Genomic DNA, 23,528 nt, shown 5'->3' on the forward strand with positions numbered 1-23,528 from the left:
AGGGTAAGTAACATTATATAAGGTAGCATTGTTTAAAGTGGCTAGTGATATATTTACATCATTTCCCATCAATTCCCATTATTAAAGTGGCTGGAGTTGAGTCAGTGTCAGTGTGTTGGCAGCAGCCACTCAATGTTAGTGGTGGCTGTTTAACAGTCTGATAGCCTTGAGATAGAAGCTGTTTTTCAGTCTCTCGGTCCCAGCTTTGATGCACCTGTACTGACCTCGCCTTCTGGATGATAGCGGGGTGAACAGGCAGTGGCTCGGGTGGTTGATGTCCTTGATGATCTTTATGGCCTTCCTGTGACATCGGGTGGTGTAGATGTCCTGGAGGGCAGGTAGTTTGCCCCCGGTGATGCGTTGTGCAGACCTCACTACCCTCTGGAGAGCCTTACGGTTGAGGGCGGAGCAGTTGCCGTACCAGGCGGTGATACAGCCCGCCAGGATGCTCTCGATTGTGCATCTGTAGAAGTTTGTGAGTGCTTTTGGTGACAAGCCAAATTTCTTCAGCCTCCTGAGGTTGAAGAGGCGCTGCTGCGCCTTCTTCACAATGCTGTCTGTGTGAGTGGGCCAATTCAGTTTGTCTGTGATGTGTATGCCGAGGAACTTAAAACTTGCTACCCTCTCCACTACTGTTCCATCGATGTGGATAGGGGGGTGTTCCCTCTGCTGTTTCCTGAAGTCCACAATCATCTCCTTAGTTTTGTTGACGTTGAGTGTGAGGTTATTTTCCTGACACCACACTCCGAGGGCCCTCACCTCCTCCCTGTAGGCCGTCTCGTCGTTGTTGGTAATCAAGCCTACCACTGTTGTGTCGTCTGCAAACTTGATGATTGAGTTGGAGGCGTGCGTGGCCACGCAGTCGTGGGTGAACAGGGAGTACAGGAGAGGGCTCAGAACGCACCCTTGTGGGGCCCCAGTGTTGAGGATCAGCGGGGAGGAGATGTTGTTGCCTACCCTCACCACCTGGGGGCGGCCCGTCAGGAAGTCCAGTACCCAGTTGCACAGGGCGGGGTCGAGACCCAGGGTCTCGAGCTTGATGACGAGCTTGGAGGGTACTATGGTGTTGAATGCCGAGCTGTAGTCAATGAACAGCATTCTCACATAGGTATTCCTCTTGTCCAGATGGGTTAGGGCAGTGTGCAGTGTGGTTGAGATTGCATCGTCTGTGGACCTATTTGGGCGGTAAGCAAATTGGAGTGGGTCTAGGGTGTCAGGTAGGGTGGAGGTGATATGGTCCTTGACTAGTCTCTCAAAGCACTTCATGATGACGGAAGTGAGTGCTACGGGGCGGTAGTCGTTTAGCTCAGTTACCTTAGCTTTCTTGGGAACAGGAACAATGGTGGCCCTCTTGAAGCATGTGGGAACAGCAGACTGGTATAGGGATTGATTGAATATGTCCGTAAACACACCGGCCAGCTGGTCTGCGCATGCTCTGAGGGCGCGGCTGGGGATGCCGTCTGGGCCTGCAGCCTTGCGAGGGTTAACATGTTTAAATGTCTTACTCACCTCGGCTGCAGTGAAGGAGAGACCGCAAGTTTTCATTGCAGGCCGTGTCAGTGGCACTGTATTGTCCTCAAAGCGGGCAAAAAAGTTATTTAGTCTGCCTGGGAGCAGGACATCCTGGTCCGTGACTGGGCTGGATTTCTTCCTGTAGTCCGTGATTGACTGTAGACCCTGCCACATGCCTCTTGTGTCTGAGCCGTTGAATTGAGATTCTACTTTGTCTCTGTACTGACGCTTAGCTTGTTTGATAGCCTTGCGGAGGGAATAGCTGCACTGTTTGTATTTCGGTCATGTTACCAGACACCTTGCCCTGATTAAAAGCAGTGGTTCGCGCTTTCAGTTTCACACGAATGCTGCCATCAATCCACGGTTTCTGGTTAGGGAATGTTTTAATCGTTGCTATGGGAACGACATCTTCAACGCACGTTCTAATGAACTCGCACACCGAATCAGCGTATTCGTCAATGTTGTTGTCTGACGCAATACGAAACATGTCCCAGTCCACGTGATGGAAGCAGTCTTGGAGTGTGGAGTCAGCTTGGTCGGACCAGCGTTGGACAGACCTCAGCGTGGGAGCCTCTTGTTTTAGTTTCTGTCTGTAGGCAGGGATCAACAAAATGGAGTCGTGGTCAGCTTTTCCGAAAGGGGGGCGGGGCAGGGCCTTATATGCGTCGCGGAAGTTAGAGTAACAATGATCCAAGGTCTTTCCACCCCTGGTTGCGCAATCGATATGCTGATAAAATTTGGGGAGTCTTGTTTTCAGATTAGCCTTGTTAAAATCCCCAGCTACAATGAATGCAGCCTCCGGATAAATGGTTTCCAGTTTGCAAAGAGTCAAATAAAGTTCATTCAGAGCCAACGATGTGTCTGCTTGGGGGGGGATATATACGGCTGTGATTATAATCGAAGAGAATTCTCTTGGTAGATAATGCGGTCTACATTTGATTGTGAGGAATTCTAAATCAGGTGAACAGAAGGATTTGAGTTCCTGTATGTTTCTTTCATCACACCATGTCACGTTAGTCATAAGGCATACGCCCCCGCCCCTCTTTTTACCAGAAAGATGTTTTTTCCTGTCTGCGCGATGCGTGGAGAAACCTGTTGGCTGCACCGCTTCGGATAGCGTCTCTCCAGTAAGCCACGTTTCCGTGAAGCAAAGAACGTTACAGTCTCTGATGTCCCTCTGGAATGCTACCCTTGCTCGGATTTCATCAACCTTGTTGTCAAGAGACTGGACATTGGCAAGAAGAATGCTAGGGAATGGTGCACGATGTGCCCGTCTCCGGAGTCTGACCAGAAGACCGCCTCGTTTCCCTCTTTTTCGGAGTCGTTTTTTTGGGTCGCTGCATGGGATCCACTCCGTTGTCCTGTTTGTAAGGCAGAGCACAGGATCCGCGTCGCGAAAAGCGTATTCTTGGTCGTACTGATGGTGAGTTGACGCTGATCTTATATTCAGTAGTTCTTCTCGGCTGTATGTGATGAAACCTAAGATGACCTGGGGTACTAATGTAAGAAATAACACGTAAAAAAACAAAAAACTGCATAGTTTCCTAGGAACGCGAAGCGAGGCGGCCATCTCTGTCGGCGCCGGAAGAATATGGCACCACAACAAACCTGCCAAGAGAGGGCCGCCCACCAAAACTCATGGACCAGGCAAGGAGGGAATTATTCAGAGAGAACAAAGATATCCCTGAAGGAGCTGCAAAGCTACACAGCGGAAATTGGAGTATCTGTCCATAGAACCACTTTAAGCCGTACGCTCCACAGAGCTGGGCTTTACGGAAGAGCGGCCAGAAAAAAAACTTTGCTAAAAGAAAGAAATAAGCAAACATGTTTGGTGTTTGGTCAAAAGTGATGTGGGATACTCCCCAAACATATGGAAGAAGGTATTCTGGTCAGATTAATCTTTTTGGCCGTCAAGGAAAACGCTGGCGCAAACCCAACACCTCTCATCACCCCGAGAACATCATCCCCACAGTGAAGCATGGTGGTGGCACCATCATGCTGTGGGGATGTTTTTCATAGGCAGGGACTGGGAAACTGGTCGGAATTGAAGGAATGATGGATGGCGCAAATTACCGGGAAATTCTTGAGGGAAACGTGTTTCAGTCTTCCAAAGATTTGAGACTGGGACAGAGGTTCACCTTCCAGCAGGACAATGAGCCTAAGCATACTGCTAAAGCAACACTCGAGTGATTTAAGGGGAAACATTTAAATGTCTTGGAATGGCCTAGTCAAAGCCCAGACCTCAATCCAATTGAGAATCTGTGGTATGACTTAAATATTGCTGTACCCCAGTGGAACCTATCCAACTTGAAGGAGCTGGAGCAGTTTTGCCTTGAAGAATGGGCAAAAATCACTGTGGCTAGATGTGCCAAGCTTGTAGAGACATACCCCAAGACACTTGCAGCTGTAATTGCTGCAAAAGGTGGCTCTACAAAGTATTGACTTTGGGGGGAGTGAATAGTTATGCACGCTCAAGTTTTCTGTTTTTTTTTGTCTTATTTCTTGTTTGTTTCACAATAGAAAATATTTTGCATCTTCAAAGTGGTAAGCATGTTGTGTAAACCAAATGATAACAAACCCCCCAAAAATGTATTTTAATTCCAGGTTGTAAGGCAACAAAAGAGGAAAAATGCTAGGGAGGTGAATACTTTCACAAGCCACTGTACTAAATAATATGCACTACCGTTCAAAAGTTTGGGGTCACTTAGAAATGTGCTTGTTTTTGAAAGAAAAGCAAATTCTTTGTCCATTAAAATAACATCAAATTGCTGTAAATGACTACATTAGCTGGAAACGGCAGATTTGTTTAACCTCTCTAGGGTATGTGGGACGCTAGCCAGTGAGATTGCAGAGTGCCAAATTCAAATGCAGAAATACTCATTATAAAAATTCAGAAAAGATACAACTATTAAACATAGGTTTAAAGATTAACTTCTTGTGAATCCAACCACAGTGAATCCAACCACATTTCAAAAAATGCTTTATGTGTTACGGTGCGTGAATGAGGACCCAAAAGCGAATTAACTTAAACAGAGCTTCTTTAATTACCAAACATAGGTAGGCTCAGACGGACCGGCAGATTCCGACAGGACAAGACAAGGTTACAGCGAACATGACGACAGTCTGGTTCAGGCATGAAACACAACAAACAAGAATCCGACAAGGACAGGAACAAAAACAGAGAGAGATATAGGGGACTAATCAGAGGGAAAAAGGGAACAGGTGGGAAAAGGGGTGACGAGGTGGTTAGGAGGAGACAAGGCACAGCTGGGGGAAAGAGGGGGTGGAAAGGTAACCTAACAACGACCAGCAGAGGGAGACAGGGTGAAGGGAAAGGACAGAGACAAGACACAACATGACAGTACATGACAGTACCCCCCCACTCACCGAGCGCCTCCTGGCGCACTCGAGGAGGAAACCTGGCGGCAACGGAGGAAATCCTCGATCAGCGCACGGTCCAGCACGTCCCGAGAGGGAACCCAACTCCTCTCCTCAGGACCGTACCCCTCCCAATCTACGAGGTACTGGTGACCACGGCCCCGAGGACGCATGTCCAAAATTCTACGGACCCTGTAGATGGGTGCGCCCTCGACAAGGATGGGGGGGGGGGGGGGGGGGAGACGAGCGGGGGCGCGAAGGACGGGCTTGATGCAGGAGACATGGAAGACCGGGTGGACGCGACGAAGGTATCGCGGAAGAAGAAGTCGAACTGCGACAGGATTAATGACCCGAGAAATACGGAACGGACCAATGAACCGCGGGGTCAACTTGCGAGAAGCCGTCTTAAGGGGAAGGTTCTGAGTGGAGAGCCAAACTCTCTGACCGCGACAATATCTAGGACTCTTAGTTCTACGCTTATTAGCAGCCCTCACAGTCTGCGTCCTATAACGGCAAAGTGCAGACCTGACCCTCTTCCAGGTGCGCTCGCAACGTTGGACAAAAGCCTGAGCGGAGGGGACGCTGGACTCGGCGAACTGAGATGAGAACAGCGGAGGCTGGTACCCGAGGCTACTCTGAAAAGGAGATAGCCCGGTCGCAGACGAAGGAAGCGAGTTGTGGGCGTATTCTGCCCAGGGGAGCTGTTCTGACCAAGACGCAGGGTTACGAAAAGAAAGACTGCGTAAGATGCGACCAATAGTCTGATTGGCCCGTTCTGCTTGACCGTTAGACTGGGGGTGAAAGCCGGAAGAGAGACTGACGGAAGCCCCAATCAAACGGCAAAACTCCCTCCAAAATTGAGACGTGAATTGCGGACCTCTGTCCGAAACGACGTCTGACGGAAGGCCATGAATTCTGAAAACATTCTCGATGATGATTTGTGCCGTCTCTTTAGCAGAAGGAAGCTTAGCAAGGGGAATGAAATGAGCCGCCTTAGAGAACCTATCGACAACCGTAAGAATAACAGTCTTCCCCGCTGACGAAGGCAGTCCGGTGACAAAATCTAAGGCGATGTGAGACCACGGTCGAGAAGGAATAGGAAGCGGCCTGAGACGGCCGGCAGGAGGAGAGTTACCGGACTTAGTCTGCGCGCAGACCGAACAAGCAGCCACGAAACGACGCGTGTCATGCTCCCGGGTGGGCCACCAAAAACGCTGGCGAATGGAAGCAAGCGTACCCCGAACGCCAGGGTGGCCGGCTAACTTGGCAGAGTGAGCCCACTGAAGAACGGCCAGACGAGTAGGAACGGGAACGAAAAGAAGGTTCCTAGGACAAGCGCGCGGCGACGGAGTGTGAGTGAGCGCTTGTTTTACCTGCCTCTCAATTCCCCAGACAGTCAACCCGACAACACGCCCCTCAGGGAGAATCCCCTCGGGGTCAGTGGAGGCTACTGAAGAACTGAAGAGACGAGACAAAGCATCAGGCTTGGTGTTCTTAGAGCCCGGACGATAAGAAATCACGAACTCGAAACGAGCGAAAAACAGCGCCCAACGCGCCTGACGCGCATTAAGTCGTTTGGCAGAACGGATGTACTCAAGGTTCCTATGGTCAGTCCAAACGACAAAAGGAACGGTCGCCCCCTCCAACCACTGTCGCCATTCGCCTAGGGCTAACCGGATGGCGAGCAGTTCGCGGTTACCCACATCATAGTTACGTTCCGACGGCGACAGGCGATGAGAAAAATACGCGCATGGGTGGACCTTGTCGTCAGAGAGGGAGCGCTGAGAAAGAATGGCTCCCACGCCCACCTCTGACGCGTCAACCTCGACAACGAACTGTCTAGAGACGTCAGGTGTAACAAGGATAGGAGCGGATGTAAAACGATTCTTGAGGAGATCAAAAGCTCCCTGGGCGGAAACGGACCACTTAAAGCACGTCTTGACAGAAGTAAGGGCTGTGAGAGGAGCTGCCACCTGACCGAAATTACGGATGAAACGACGATAGAAGTTCGCGAAGCCGAGAAAGCGCTGCAGCTCGACGCGTGACTTAGGGACGGGCCAATCAATGACAGCTTGGACCTTAGCGGGATCCATCTTAATGCCTTCAGCGGAAATAACAGAACCGAGAAATGTGACGGAGGAGGCATGAAAAGTGCACTTCTCAGCCTTCACAAAAAGACAATTCTCTAAAAGGCGCTGGAGGACACGTCGAACGTGCTGAACATGAATCTGGAGTGACGGTGAAAAAATCAGGATATCGTCAAGGTAAACGAAAACAAAGATGTTCAGCATGTCTCTCAGGACATCATTGACTAATGCCTGAAAGACAGCTGGAGCGTTAGCGAGGCCGAAAGGAAGAACCCGGTATTCAAAGTGCCCTAACGGAGTGTTAAACGCCGTCTTCCACTCGTCCCCCTCCCTGATGCGCACGAGATGGTAAGCGTTACGAAGGTCCAACTTAGTGAAAAACCTGGCTCCCTGCAGGATCTCGAAGGCTGAAGACATAAGAGGAAGCGGATAACGATTCTTCACTGTTATGTCATTCAGCCCTCGATAATCTATGCAGGGGCGCAGAGACCCGTCCTTCTTCTTGACAAAAAAAAACCCCGCTCCGGCGGGAGAGGAGGAGGGGACTATGGTACCGGCGTCAAGAGCTACAGACAAATAATCTTCGAGAGCCTTACGCTCGGGAGCCGACAGAGAGTATAGTCTACCCCGGGGGGGGGTGGTTCCCGGAAGGAGATCAATACTACAATCATACGACCGGTGTGGAGGAAGAGAGGTGGCCCTGGACCGACTGAACACCGTGCGCAGATCGTGATATTCCTCCGGCACCCCTGTCAAATCACCAGGCTCCTCCTGTGAAGAAGAGACAGAGGAAACAGGAGGGATAGCAGACATTAAACATTTCACATGACAAGAGACGTTCCAGGAGAGGATAGAATTACTAGACCAATTAATGGAAGGATTATGACAAACTAGCCAGGGATGGCCCAAAACAACAGGTGTAAAAGGTGAACGAAAAATTAAAAAAGAAATGGTTTCACTATGATTACCAGAAACAGTGAGGGTTAAAGGTAGCGTCTCACGCTGAATCCTGGGGAGAGGACTACCATCCAGGGCGAACAAGGCCGTGGGCTCCTTTAACTGTCTGAGAGGAATGTCATGTTCCTGAGCCCAGGTCTCGTCCATAAAACAGCCCTCCGCCCCAGAGTCTATTAAGGCACTGCAGGAAGCTGACGAACCGGTCCAGCGTAGATGGACCGACAAGGTAGTGCAGGATCTTGAAGGAGAGACAGGAGTAGTAGCGCTCACCAGTAGCCCTCCGCTTACTGACGAGCTCTGGCCTTTTACTGGACATGAAGTGACAAAATGACCAGCGGAACCGCAATAGAGACAGAGGCGGTTGGTGATTCTCCGTTCCCTCTCCTTAGTCGAGATGCGGATACCTCCCAGCTGCATGGGCTCAGCACCCGAGCCGGCAGAGGAAGATGGTAGTGATGCGGAGAGGGGGGCGACGGAGAGCGCGAGCTCCTTTCCACGAGCTCGGTGACGAAGATCAACCCGTCGCTCAATGCGAATAGCGAGTTCAATCAAGGAATCCACGCTGGAAGGAACCTCCCGGGAGAGAATCTCATCCTTTACCTCTGCGCGGAGACCCTCCAGAAGACGAGCGAGCAAGGCCGGCTCGTTCCAGCCACTGGAGACAGCAAGAGTGCGAAACTCAATAGAGTAGTCTGTTATGGATCGATTGCCTTGACATAGGGAAGACAGGGCCCTGGAAGCCTCCTCCCCAAAAACAGATCGATCAAAAACCCGTATCATCTCCTCCTTAAAGTCCTGATACTGGTTAGTACACTCAGCCCTTGCCTCCCAGATTGCCGTGCCCCACTCACGAGCCCGTCCAATAAGGAGAGATATGACGTAGGCGACACGAGCAGTGCTCCTGGAGTAAGTGTTGGGCTGGAGAGAAAACACAATATCACACTGGGTGAGGAACGAGCGGCATTCAGTGGGCTCCCCAGAGTAACACGGCGGGTTATTGATTCTGGGCTCCGGAGATTCGAAAGCCCTGGAAGTGGCCGGTGGATCGAGGCGGAGATGGTGAACCTGTTCTGTGAGGTTGGAGACTTGGGTGGCCAGGGTCTCAATGGCATGTCGAGCAGCAGACACTTCCTGCTCGTGTCTGCCTAGCATCGCTCCCTGGATCCCGACGGCTGAGTGGAGAGGATCCGAAGTCGCTGGGTCCATTCTTGGTCGGATTCTTCTGTTACGGTGCGTGAATGAGGACCCAAAAGCGAATTAACTTAAACAGAGCTTCTTTAATTACCAAACATAGGTAGGCTCAGACGGACCGGCAGATTCCGACAGGACAAGACAAGGTTACAGCGAACATGACGACAGTCTGGTTCAGGCATGAAACACAACAAACAAGAATCCGACAAGGACAGGAACAAAAACAGAGAGAGATATAGGGGACTAATCAGAGGGAAAAAGGGAACAGGTGGGAAAAGGGGTGACGAGGTGGTTAGGAGGAGACAAGGCACAGCTGGGGGAAAGAGGGGGTGGAAAGGTAACCTAACAACGACCAGCAGAGGGAGACAGGGTGAAGGGAAAGGACAGAGACAAGACACAACATGACAGTACATGACATTATGGCGAAAGCATTCCTTACAATTATTTGAGAACATAGCCCAGCAGACAAATCATTACAAACAGTAACCAGCCAAGTAGAAGAGTTACACAAGTCAGAAATAGAGATAAAATTAATCACTTACCTTTGATGATCTTCATATATTTGCACTCAGAAGACATTCATTTATTCAATAAATGTTCATTTTGTTCGATAAAGTCTCTCTTTATATCCGAAAACCTCTGTTTTGTTCACGCGTTTTTCTTCAGTAATCCACAGGCTCAAACGCAGTCACAACAGGCAGACAAAAAAAATCCAAATTGTATCCGTAAAGTTCATAGAAACATGTCAAACGATGTTTATATTCAAGCCTCAGGTTGTTTTTAGCCTAAATAATCGATAATATTTCAACCGGACAATAACGTTGTCAATATAAAAGGTAAACAAAAAAGGCACTCTCTCTGGTCGCGCGCATGAAAAAGCTCTGTGACACAGCAGGGTCCACTCATTCAGACAGCTCTTACTTCCTCATTTATCAGAATACAAGACTGAAACAATTTCTAAAGACTGTTGACATCTAGTGGAAGGCATAGGAACTGCAATTTGAGTCCTAAGTCAATGGATACTGTAATAGCATTGAATAGCCTGCCAAATCAGTTATGTTATACTCACAAACATTATTTTAACAGTTTTGGAAACTTTAGAGTGTTTTCTATCCAAATATACTAATTATATGCATATCCTATCTTCTGGGCCTGAGTAGAAGGCAGTTTAATTTGGGCATGCTTTTCATCCAAAATTCAAAATACTGAAGTTTTAAGAATATCAGACCCAGTCATCCTGACAATGACAAAATGAGGACTAAATACAGTCTAAATACAGCCTAAATACAGGCTAAATATATGCTAAATATATCCTAAATACAGGCTAAATATATGCTAAATATAGGCTAAATACGGGCTAAATATATCCTAAATACAGGCTAAATATATCCTAAATACAGGCTAAATACAGGCTAAATCCAGGTCAGACTTCTGTGACTGCCAATGCATTGCAGGTGACTCTGAACCTACCCACACCCTCACACTAACTCTCTCTCTCATCAACAGTATCTATGACTTAAGCCGTGTTTCATATTCCCATTGATAATATAGTGGCCCAATAGCTAACCGCCTGCAACCCTGTCCAGGCTCCACATCCATAAACAAGCTCTTTGATTGGCTGAGGGCTGTGCCAACAGCCCCACCCTCGACCACCCTTGACATTTGGCAGATGACATTAACAGTTCCTCTGATGGACGGGTTCAACACAGCTTTCACACATAGGTTAACCATACAGTAGCCTTGACAACAATGAAAACAACAACAGTGAAGAGCTTCCAGAGGAATGAGATACAAAGTAACTTTACAGCATTACTGGAAACAAGATGTCAATCAGAGTGTTCTGCTCTAATCTGCTTTTACTATCTGTTAATTATATATCCTGATTTCCTAGTCACTTTTATCATATTAGCTCAACTACCTCATACCCCCTACACATTGATTCGGAACCACTACTCCTTGTATATAGCCTCATTACTGTTATTTTATTGTGTTACTGTTTCCTTTATTGTGTTACTGTTTCCTTTATTGTGTTACTGTTTCCTTTATTGTGTTACTGTTTCCTTTATTGTGTAACTGTTTCCTTTATTGTGTTACTGTTTCCTTTATTGTGTTACTGTTTCCTTTATTGTGTTACTGTTTCCTTTATAGTGTTACTGTTTCCTTTATAGTGTTACTGTTTCCTTTATTGTGTTACTGTTATTTTATTGTGTTACTGTTTCCTTTATTGTGTTACTGTTTCCTTTATTGTGTTACTGTTTCCTTTATTGTGTTACTGTTTCCTTTATTGTGTGCTAATCTTCTTACTTTTGAACGCATTGTTTGGAGAGGGCTCGTAAGGAAGCATTTCACAGTAACGTCTACACCTGTTGTATTCGCCGCGTGTGTGTGTGTGTGTCAGATGAGAGTCCCGTGCTAAAGGCATGTAGGGGAACAGACGCATGGCCCACAGCTACCAAGTTCCTGACGTGCCTGCCCTCTCTCCCTCTCTTTCCCTCCCTCCCTCCCTCCCTGGCTCCCTGGCTCCCTACCTCCCTCCCTCCCTCCCACTCCCTCTCTCTCTCCCCTCCCTCTCTCCCTCCCTCCCTCTCTTCCTGGCTCCCTCTCAATATCTTCCTTTCACACAGTCATCTATCAATCTCCCTCTCTTTTCCTCTAAGTCCTCCTGCTCTTTTGCTTGTGTCATCATACGTTTCAACATCTGTTTTGAACGACATAAAAATAAATATGATTTGCCAAGAGGATATCCGAACACCTCAACAAGCGGTACACAAGTGAAAATAATTTCTGTCACTCCCTGTCATGACAAGGATAAGCTTACTTTTGAATATTATTTGCTGCGCTAAGCCTATACATCCCATTCCCCTCAAATACTAGGACATGGAAGTAGCTCCCACACAGCTCAGATCAAATACTAGGACATGGAGGTAGCTCCCACACAGCTCAGATCAAATACTAGGACATGGAGGTAGCTCCCACACAGCTCAGATCAAATACTAGGACATGGAAGTAGCTCCCACACAGCTCAGATCAAATACTAGGACATGGAAGTAGCTCCCACACAGCTCAGATCAAATACTAGGACATGGGAGTAGCTCCCACACAGCTCAGATCAAATACTAGGACATGGAGGTAGCTCCCACACAGCTCAGATCAAATACTAGGACATGGAAGTAGCTCCCACACAGCTCAGATCAAATACTAGGACATGGAAGTAGCTCCCACACAGCTCAGATCAAATACTAGGACATGGAAGTAGCTCCCACACAGCTCAGATCAAATACTAGGACATGGAAGTAGCTCCCACACAGTTCAGATCAAATACTAGGACATGGAGGTAGCTCCCACACAGCTCAGATCAAATACTAGGACATGGAAGTAGCTCCCACACAGCTCAGATCAAATACTAGGACATGGGAGTAGCTCCCACACAGCTTAGATCAAATACTAGGACATGGGAGTAGCTCCCACACAGCTCAGATCAAATACTAGGACATAGAAGTATCTAACACACAGCTCAGCTACAACTTGTGTCATGTGGGTAGAGTATATACAGTACATTCGGGAAGTATTCAGAACCCTTCACTTTTTTCTGCGTTTTGTTACATTACAGCTTTATTCTAAAATTGATTAAATAGTTTTTTTCCCTCATCAATCTACACATAATACCCCATAATGACATCATAATGCCCCATAATGACATCATAATACCCCATAACAACAAAGCAAAAACATGTTTTTTTTCAATGTTTTCACTTTGTCATTCTTGGGTATTTTGTGTAGATTGATGAGGAACAACATTGATTTAATCCATTTGAGAATAAGGCTGTTACGTAACAAACATGTGGAAAAAGTCAAGGGGTCTGAATACTTTTAGAATGCACTGTATGTAGATATACAGTATGGCCTATAGACAGAGAGCCATGTGTCCTATAACGTAGCAGGCCTACTGGTTAACGTAAGCAGCTCTGATTAGTAACCTAGCTACGGTACAGTACCAGCTCCAGACATGTGGCAGGCTAGGTTCCACTCTTCCAAGTCATATTGCAATCTGAGCATCAACTATTTAAATAAAATATCAACCCTGAGAATATGGGATGAATCAGACTCCACTTTAACTCTGAGCGATAGATACTGAAAATGCAGTGTCATCTCCACCATGTTAAGAGAGATATGTTTGTCTCTGGCTCAGGGGGGAATATGTTGAGGCTACAAGACATCAACCATAATAATCTAATACAATGAGCCAAAAGCCAACACAAAGCCTGATAGCAAATCAAACCAAGTGCATAAAATAAGCCAGCATTTACTGCATAAAGGCTTATAATTAATTAACTCTCATATATAGTTATGTTTAAAAAGAATGAGCCATGATCTATCTCTCTCTCTCTCTCTCTCTCTCTCTCTCTCTCTCTCTCTCTCTCTCTCTCTCTCTCTCTCTCTCTCTCTCTCTCTCTCTCTCTCTCTCTCTCTCTCTCTCTCTCTCTCTCTCTCTCTCTCTCTCTCTCTCTCTCTCTCTCTCTCTCTCTCTCTCTCTCTCTCTCTCTCTCTCTCTCTCTCAATGGTTACCAATCTAATTACAGAAGTAAAAATACATGTTTTGTCATACCCTTGGTATATGGTCTGACACACCATGGCTGTCAGCCAATCAGCATACAGGGCTTGAACCACCCGGTTTATAATACCGGTTGGCTCATCGATAGTACAGCTGTGCAATCAAATGTAGACAACAAGTGAAACAGTACTTGGGGACAGAGTTTATTGCTTACCTCTTGCAGATAGCTTTTTGGTGTTGATTATTTTGGCGGCATATTCCTGTCCACTACACAGCTTGACACATCTGCGCACCACTGAAAACGCTCCCCTGGAAACAGAGACAAAAGAAACAGAACAGCTGGTCAGGCATATTTCATAGTTAAAACGATGGAGCTATACAGTACTTTCTCTGAATTTTATAGTAACCTACAGCATAATAAGGCTTTCTGCATAACAGGTTCCCCTGAGGTTCCCGCCACAAAGTCAGCAAGTACTGTATCATATAAGATGATTTTGTGTGTGTGTGTGTGTGTGTGTGTGTGTGTGTCTGTGTGTGTGTGTGAGAGAGAGAGAGAGAGTGTGAGAGTGTGTGAGAGTGTGTGAGAGAGAGACACGTGAGAGAGAAGGTGAACGCATCAAAGTATTTGTTGCTGTTGTTTGTTGTTTTTTAAGTATGCCTGAAAAATCAGCGTTACCAACATTTACTTTTCATGTCAATTTTACTGAAGTATCCAAATTCAAATGGAAGCAGTTTAGATTTGATTATTAGTCACATGCACAGGGTCGCAGATGTAATTGCAGGGTACAATGAAATTCTTAAACACAGAGCTCCAACACTGCAGGTCAAAAAGACAAGATAATGAAACAATAATACAAATAATTATGATACATATTTACAACTGTAACAATGATAAATGTTCATTGGGAGGGTGGGGGGCAGGGTAAATATCTGTTGTGGCCTTGTCAAACAGATGTAATTTACTATGATTTGTTTAAGTCCCAGTCAAAAACGTGATGTTCCTGTCTTTTATAAACGTCCTCTCACTGTCAACTGTGTTTATTTTCAGCAAACTTAACATGTGTAAATATTTGTATGAACATAAGATTCAACATCTGAGACATAAACTGAACAAGTTCCAGAGACATGTGACGAACATAAATGGATTAATGTGTCTCTGAACAAAGGGGGGTTAAAATCAAAAGTAACAGTCAGTATCTGGTGTGGCCACCAGCTGCATTAAGTACTGCAGTGCATCTTCTCCTCATGGACTGCACCAGATTTGCCAGTTCTTGCTGTGAGATGTTACCCCACCTGTCCACCAAGGCACCTGCACATTTCCCAGACATTTCTGGGGGGAATGGCCCTAGCCCTCCGGGCTCTTCGCTGGCCATCGCAGAACACTGACATTCCTGTCTTGCAGGAAATCACGCACAGAACGAGCAGTATGGCTGGTGGCATTGTCATGCTGGAGGGTCATGTCAGGATGAGCCTGTAGGAAGGGTACCATGTGAGGGAGGAGGATGTCTTCCCTGTAACGCACAGCGTTGAGATTGCCTGCAATGACAACAAGCTCAGTCCGATGATGCTGTGACACACCGCCCCAGACCATGACGGACCCTCCACCTCCAAATCGATCCTGCTCCAGAGTACAGGCCTCGGTGTAACGCTCATTCCTTCGATGATAAACGTGAATCCGACATTCACCCCTGGTGAGACAAAACCGCAACTCGTCAGTGAATAGCACTTTTTGCCAGTCCTGTCTGGTCCAGCGACGGTGGATTTGTGCCCATAGGCGACTTTGTTGCCAGTGAAGTCTGGTGAGGACCTGCCTTACAACAGGCCTACAAGCCCTCAGTCCAGCCTCTCTCAGCCTATTGCGGGCAGTCTGAGCACTGATGGCGAGATTGTGCGTTCCTGGTGTAACTCGGGCATTTGTTGTTGCCATCCTTTTCCTGTCCCGCAGGTGTGATGTTCGGATGTACCGATCCTGTGCAGGTGTTGTTACACGTAGTTACACTTTGTATTAAAAGACAAAAAGTGAATTGCTTTGCCACAATTTTTCCAGTGTCTTGTTGCAAACAAGATGCATGTTCCTTCCTTCTTTTCACTCTGTCAATTATGTTAGCATTGTGGAGTCACTATAATGGTGTTGATCCATCCTCAGTTTTATTTATCACAACCATTAAGCTCTGTAACTGTTTTAAAGTCACCATTGGTCTCATGGTGAAATCTCTGAGCGGTTTCCTTCCTCTCTGGCAACTGAGTTACTTGTAGTGACTGGGGTGTATTGATACACCATCCAACATTTTTGTTGTTTTACCCATCTACCAAGACGTGCCCTTCTTTGCGAGGCATTGGAAAACTTCCCTGTTCTTTGTGGTTGAATCTGTGTTTGAAATTCGTTGCTCAGCTGAGGGACCTTACAGATAATTGTATGTGTGGGGTGCAGAGATGAGGTGGTCATTCAAAAATCATGTTAAACACTATTATTCCACACAGAGTGAGTCCATGCAACTTATTATGTGACTTGTTAAGAACATTTTTACTCCTAAACTTATAGAGTACAACAATATTAGCCATATTACCCATAAAGCCTAGCTGTATATTGGCAGAAAGTTTTGTAACTCTCGTTCTTATCCGTCTATTAACTGATTTACCTCATGGTGATGTCATCACGGAAGGCCAAAACTCCTTCCGACCAAAACAGGCTCAAATTTCAGGCAGTCTTTTCAAACAATTCTTACACTTAAAGGGCATAATACCCATAAAACCTAGCGGTCAAACAGGAAAATGGTTCCAATTGTTTTTCAACCATTCCACCAAGTCATCTTGTCCTAGATAAATTTACATGGTTATCAAAATGTCAGAACAGGGTGAGCCTACACGAAACACAGCCCTTATTTTAAGTGTTTCTAAAATCCCCTATGAGAGAAATGAATGGTGGAAAAACGATTAGAACCATTTCCCCAGTTATCCCCTACCCACTCAAACCACTCCCACAGTCCTATCAGACCCAGCACCAGGATAAAGTGACTAAGGGGGCAGTTGAAATCGGTGAGGGGGGCACAATTTTGGGGGGTTCTTGCATTGAAATGATATTGAATTCTGCTTCTATAATCACGCTATACCACAATAAACACAATAGACTCCGAGATCATTGAGTGATTTTGAAATCTTTAGCCTATCCCTGCTGCGCTGTATAAGCACAATATACAGCCCCCTGCAGCTAGGCCGGTTTGGTAATGAATATAGGCTACGAGATAGATAGGGTCACCAATTTAAAAACAGCCTATGTGAACGCAGCCGTACACACAGCTGTCTTACCAAAGTAAGGAAATCTAAAAGCAGGAAAGTAGTAGCCTAGTTATTCATTTATCCAAACAAAAATACTGAATAGTGTTTTGAATTCCGACACAACTGCGAATGAGAACGAATGTCAACTAAACGAAACAGAGGTAACAAGTAGTAGGCCTAGCAAACAACATATCAGATCAATAAAGTTATGACACAATATATACTTCTATACCTATTTACATTAACAGTAAACAAACGCAGTAAACAAAAAGGCGAATGAAGATCCAAACAACAAAAATCATAGCCTACAGCCTAGTACAGTAACATGCAGCCATGCACAGCTGTCTAACCAAATAAATAGGCCTATACAGTCAAGGCTCAGGAGAAGACCCAGATACAGACAGGCACACACCTGTCTATATAAGGTCCCACAGTGGACAGTTCATGTCAGAGGAAAAACCAAGCCATGAGATCGAAGGAATTGATGGTTCATAAGAACACAGTGGCCTCCATCATTCTTAAAAGGAAGATTTTTGAAACCACCAAGACTTTTCCTAGAGCTGGCTGCCCAGCCAAACTGAGCAATTGGGGGAGAAGGACCTTGGTCAGGGAGGTGACCGAGAACCCGATGGTCACTCTGACAGAGCTCCAGAGTTCCTCTGTGGAAATGGGAGAACCTTCCAGAAGACAACCATCTCTGCAGCACTCCACCAATCAGGTCTTTATGGTAGAGTGGCCAGACGGATGCCACTCCTCAGTAAAAGGCACATGACAGCCCGTTTGGAGTTTGCCAAAAGATTCTCTAGTCTGATGAAACCAAGATTGAAATCTTTGGCCTGAATGCCAAGCGTCACGTCTGGAGGAAACCTGGCACCATCCCTACGGTGAAGCACGGTGGTGGCAGCACCATGCTGTGGGGATGTTTTTCAGCGGCAGGGACTGGGAGAATAGTCAGGATCGAGGGAAAGATGAACGGAGCAAAGTACAGAGAGATCCTTGATGAAAACCTGCTCCAGAGCGCTCAGGACCTCAGACTGGGGTGAAGGTTCACCTTCCAACAGGACAACGACAACGCAGCAGTGGCTTCGGGACAAGTCTCTAAATGTCCTTGAGTGGCCCAGCCAGAGCCCAGAATAGAACCCGATCGAACATCTCTGGAGAGACCATAAAATAGCTGTGCAGCAACGCTCCCATCCAACCTGACAGAGCTTGAGATGATCTGCAGAGAAGAATGGGAGAACTCCAAAAATAAAGGTGTGCCAAGCTTGTAGCGTCATACCCAAGAAGACTCAATGCTGTAATCACTGCCAAAGGTGCTTCAACAAAGTACTGAGTAAAGGGTCTGAATACTTACGTAAATATAAGATTTCAGTTTTTTATTTTTAATCAATTAGCAAACATTTCTAAAAAAAAGTTTTTTCTTTGTGATTATGAGGTATTGTGGGTAGATTGATGGGAAAATACGATCCAATCAATGTTAGAATAAGGCTGTAATGTAGCAAAATGTGGAAAAAGTCAAGGGGTCAGAATACTTCCCAAAGTCACTGTATATACTATGTATAAGCTGGAAGTAGAAGCCTAAATGTTGTTGTCCATTAGTTTACCTTGACTTATTTCACATTTTGTTGTGTTACAGCCTGAATTCAAAATTGATATAATTATGATATTTTTTTCTTAGCTATCAACACACAATACCCCATAACGACAAGGTGAAAACATGTTTTTAGAAAAAAAATGTACATTTATTGAAAATTAAATACAGAAATATCTCATTTACATCCGTATTCACACCCCTGAGTCAATACTTTGTAAATGTCTAAAAACCTGTTTTCGCTTCATCATTATGTGGTGTTGTGACGTCATTATGTGGTGTTGTGACGTCATTATGTGGTATTGTGACGTCATTATGTGGTATTGTGACGTCATTATGGGGTATTGTGACGTCATTATGTGGTATTGTGATGTCATTATAGGGTGTTGTGTGTAGATTGCTGAGGGAAATTTTTTATTTAATCAACTTTAGAGTAAGACTGTAACGAAACAAAATGTGGAAAAAGTCAAGGGGTCTGAATACTTTCCAAAGGCACTGTACATTTTACAGACATAGTATATTTTACAATAGTTATATTTTGTTTGTTTTTAGTCCCATCCTTCAGCTACCCTCAACCCCTCCCATCTATCTCTGAACACCATCCAGTATTGATTTCTATTGCCATTTTTTTTCAACTGTGCTGTGATGTTTCACAAAAGTTCTGAACCTTTCTGTTCTCATAGTTTCTACATTTCGTAAATTAAAAATAAACATTTTGGCTAAGAGTATTATTATATTATTGACCAATTGACTATGGCCTTTCAAATCCCTCTGCAGTGCTATTTGCAGAGTTACACGCTGACCACGCCATCGCACACATGTTGATTTTGTACTCCCACCCCAGACATGATCAGGACACGCAGGATGAAATATGAAAACAAACTCTGAACCAATTAAATTAATTTGGGGACAGGTCAAAAAGCATTAAACATTTAGCTAGCTAGCTTGCTGGGATATAAACATCGGGTTGTTATTTTACCTGAAATGCACAAGGTCCTCTACTCCGACAATTAATCCACAAAACTGAATTCCTTTCATGTCATCTCTCCTCCTTCCTCAGGCTTCTTTTTTTTACTTCTTTGGACTTTATATGGCGGTTGGCAACCAACTTTACGATGCATTACTACAACAGACTGGAGTGTGGACGTTAGTTCATCTTTCAATCACCCACGTGAGAGGCTGGACTCACAGCGCATTGAGCGTCACAAATAGAACCTGTTTCTGTTTTAGCGCCTGGCCACGCAAACACTCTCGCTGAGGCACGAAAGCAGTGTGGGTGCAATAACTGAATAACATGTACAGTTGAAGTCGTTGTTTACATACACTTAGATTGGAGTCATTTAAAATCGTTTTTTAAATACTCCACACATTTATTTTTAAGAAACTATAGTTTCGGCAAGTCGGTTAGGACATATACATTGTACATGACACAAGTAATTCTTCCAACAATTGTTTACAGAGAGATTATTTCACTTATAATTCACTGTATCACAATTTCGGTGGGTCAGAAGTTTACATACACTAAATTGACTGTGCCTTTAAACAGCTTGGACAATTCCAGAAAATTATATCATGGTTTTAGAAGCTTCTGATAGGCTAATTGACATAATTTGAGTCAATTGGAGGTGTACCTGTGGATGTATTTCAAGGCCTACCTTCAAACTCAGTGCCTCTTTGCTTGACATCATGGGAAATCTAAAGAAATCAGCCAAGACCTCAGAAAAAAACTGTAGACCTCCACAAGTCTGGTTCATCCTTGGGAGCAATTTCCAAACACCTGAAGGTACCACGTTCATCTGTACAAACAATAGTACGCAAGTATAAACACCATGGCACAACGCAGCCATCATACCGCTCAGGAAGGAGATGCGTTCTGTCTCCTAGAGATGAATGTACTTTGGTGCGAAAAGTGCAAATCAATCCCAGAACAGCAGCAACGGACATTGTGAAGATGCTGGAGGACAGGCACAAAATTATCTATATCCACAGTAAAACGAGTCCTATATCGACATAACCTGAAAGGCCACTCAGCAAGGAAGAAACCACTGCTCCAAAACTGCCATAAAAAAGCCAGACTACGGTTTGCAACTGCACATGGGGACAAAGATCGTACTTTTTGGAAAATGTCCTATGGTCTGATGAAACAAAAATAGAACTGTTTGGCAATAATGACCATCGTTATGTTTGGAGGGAAAAGGTGGAGGCTTGCAAGCTGAAGAATACCATCCCAACCGTGAAGCACGGGGGTGGCAGCATCATGTTGTGGGGGTGCTTTGCTGCAGGATGGACTGGTGCACTTCACAAAATAGATGGCTTCATGAGGAAGAAAAATTATGTGGATATATTGAAGCAACATCTCAAGACATCAGTCAGGAAGTTAAAGCTTGCTCACAAACGGGTCTTCCAAATGGACCCCAAGCATACTTCCCAAGTTAAAGCAAAATGGCTTAAGGACAACAAAGTCAAGGTATTGGATTGGCCATCACAAAGCCCTGACCTCAATCCTATAGAACATTGTGGGCAGAACTGAAAAGGCATGTGCAAGCAAAGAGACCTGACTCAGTTACACCAGCTCTGTCAGGAGGAATGGGCCAAAATTCACCCAACCTATTGTGGGAAGCTTGTGGAAGGCTACCCGAAACGTTTGACCCAAGTTATACAATTTAAAGGCGATGCTACCAAATACTAATTGAGTGTATGTAAACTTATGACCCACTGGGAATGTGATGGAAGAAATAAAAGCTGAAAAAAATAATTCCCTCAACTATTCTGACATTTCACATTTTTTAAATAAAGTGGTGATCCTAACTGACCTAAGATGGGACATTTTAACTAGGATTAAATGTCAGTAATTGTGAAAAACTGAGTTTAAGTGTATTTGGCTAAGATGTATGTTAACTTCTGACTTCAACTGTATGTGTAAATGTATTTTGCAACGCTAGCGGTGTGGTCAGCATGTTAGCTCCACGATCTTCTGAACCCACCTTCCAATACCTTTCTGGAGCATTTCAGTCACTTTAAACCCTTTTTCACTTAGTTCCAGGTAAATGTTACATTTGTTCAGCCATTATTGGAACCTGCGACCAAAAACAAGCTACATATGGACAGTACCAAAACAAATTATCTATCTTCGCAGAAAAATATGAAGAGCTGGGATGGTTGTATCCCCCCATATACTGTGTATAACATTCTATTGGTTGCAAGAATTTTGTATAATAATTTAAATGAAAAACACTGAGTTTTGAATCCGCCCCTATTTTGTGCATCAGTTAATAAACCATGTTCCGTGGAATGGTACATCGAAAATCTCTTCCCAACTACTGTATCTTGTCATCTATATTGCACAGCTGTCATTTTTGGGGGTCTTTAAATTAAACTGATATACTTTTTTTTAATTTATCACAGTTTTATTTAACCAATTTTGGTCTTTAATGCAGGGCCGACAGACAAGTTCCTTACTTTCTCCCCCTTCCACTTGCCTCTTCCATATTTGCAGTAATGCTGCAATTAGTTGGTTGTAATGTTGGGTAGAGCAGACATTTCCATATATGTCTGTTAGCTGCATGTGTGACATAACTCCACCATTTTTATTTATGATATCATTTAGAAAGATTCTACATTTGTTTTTAATTCGCTAAAAAACATGTTTGTATTATTAACATGTTTGTTTTTTATCAATTAGTATATTGGAATTGAAACATAATATTTGTTCTGTATTTTCTGGTGGATTAAATTGAAATTGCAACCAGCTTTCTATGTCTTGTTTTAAAAATAGCGATATTTTGGAGATGATTTAATTTTCAAATAACCGAAAGTGAGAGGTCGTAATCTGAATAAAGGGAAAGGGCTAGTTCCACATTATTTACGCCAAACTGCCGCTCCGCTCTTCGACAGCTCAAAATGTCACTGTCTCCCGGGTCGCTTTACCTGCTGGTAACGGGACCGGGAGAGAGATAGGGGCAATTTGGAGAGCGGTGTAGCTCGCCAACCGACGCGCTATAGTGCCCAATGCCCAGTGCCTAGAGTAGTCTACTGGATACATTTTTTGATCGTGTTTCCTACTTCCTAAGAGCGCAGGGAACAATAATTGATTGTGAGTGTGTGTGAGAGAGATATAGAAAGAGAGAAATGAGAGAGAGACATTTGAAATGTCTTAATTATTTTGGAACTTTTGTTAGTGTAATGTTTACTGTTCATTTTTTATTGTTTATTTCACTTTGTTTATTATCTATTTCACTTGCTTTGGTAATGTAAGCATATGTTTACCATGCCAATAAAGCCTATTGAATTGAAATTGAATTGAGAGAGAGAGAAAATTGTATTTTGAGCCAGCTGTCACCCTTGACTTGTGCTGCTGTTGAAAAAGACAACCGTAACAACGCAAACCCGCAACCACAGCTCCTTGACGCAAACAAACGACAACAGTCAGCCAGTCACACATTCCCATTCATGCAAATTATCACAATAAATAAGCTTACTTTCCCAGCTCTTCATATAGCTGAAAATCGTCCGTGAAACGTGTACAGGTTGTCGCAGCCATGTCTCCGTATCTCGTGCTTCTCTCACGGTTACTCCTTCGTTTGATAGGATCCTCCTGCGCGATATACACTTTATCTCAAAATGTGCGTGTTCTTTTTGAGCTGCGGCGATTCGAACATAGACTTGTACCGCAGCGGATAGGTTTCGGTTTGAGAAGGACTGCAGGCAGGCGAGCGAGCGACCAAGTTGGCTTGCTTTACCTCGTCTATCCCACTATCTATCTACTTACTGTACTCTATCGTTCCTCACTCAGTGCGCTTGACGGCAAATGGTGAAGCGCTCCAAAGACCTGTGGCGAGAGCTGCTCAGCGCTGCCCTCGTCTGGGCGCTGCGCGTAACTACCCGTGTACAGCACTTCCAAATACGGGCAGATGTAATAAGCTATTTGTGTTTGGTGGAAGGGGTATGATGTAGATTTCAATGATTTAAATGACAGATATAAAAT

At 44.9% G+C, this 23,528-nt stretch overlaps 1 protein-coding gene across 6 annotated transcripts in view; it reads right to left on the bottom strand.

Moving 5' to 3' along the window:
• The window catches only part of LOC139390163 (calcium/calmodulin-dependent protein kinase type II subunit beta-like), a 217,611-nt gene extending 194,268 nt beyond the window's left edge, over positions 1–23,343 (bottom strand). For 3 of the 6 annotated variants that reach the window (XM_071137382.1, XM_071137380.1, XM_071137378.1), the window contains exons 1-2: positions 23,023–23,314; positions 13,892–13,986 (exon numbers count right to left, since the gene is read on the bottom strand). In XM_071137382.1, coding sequence (XP_070993483.1) covers positions 13,892–13,986; positions 23,023–23,084 — 157 coding nt within the window. In that variant the 5' untranslated portion in view covers positions 23,085–23,314. Of the gene's footprint in view, positions 1–13,891; positions 13,987–23,022 lie in introns of all 6 variants that reach the window. The other 3 variants (XM_071137381.1, XM_071137376.1, XM_071137379.1) reach the window with 2 other exon arrangements.
• Positions 23,344–23,528: the final 185 nt, after the last annotated feature.

The sequence above is a fragment of the Oncorhynchus clarkii genome, chromosome 30, assembly GCF_045791955.1.
Source record: "Oncorhynchus clarkii lewisi isolate Uvic-CL-2024 chromosome 30, UVic_Ocla_1.0, whole genome shotgun sequence".
NCBI classification, from domain to species: domain Eukaryota; kingdom Metazoa; phylum Chordata; class Actinopteri; order Salmoniformes; family Salmonidae; genus Oncorhynchus; species Oncorhynchus clarkii.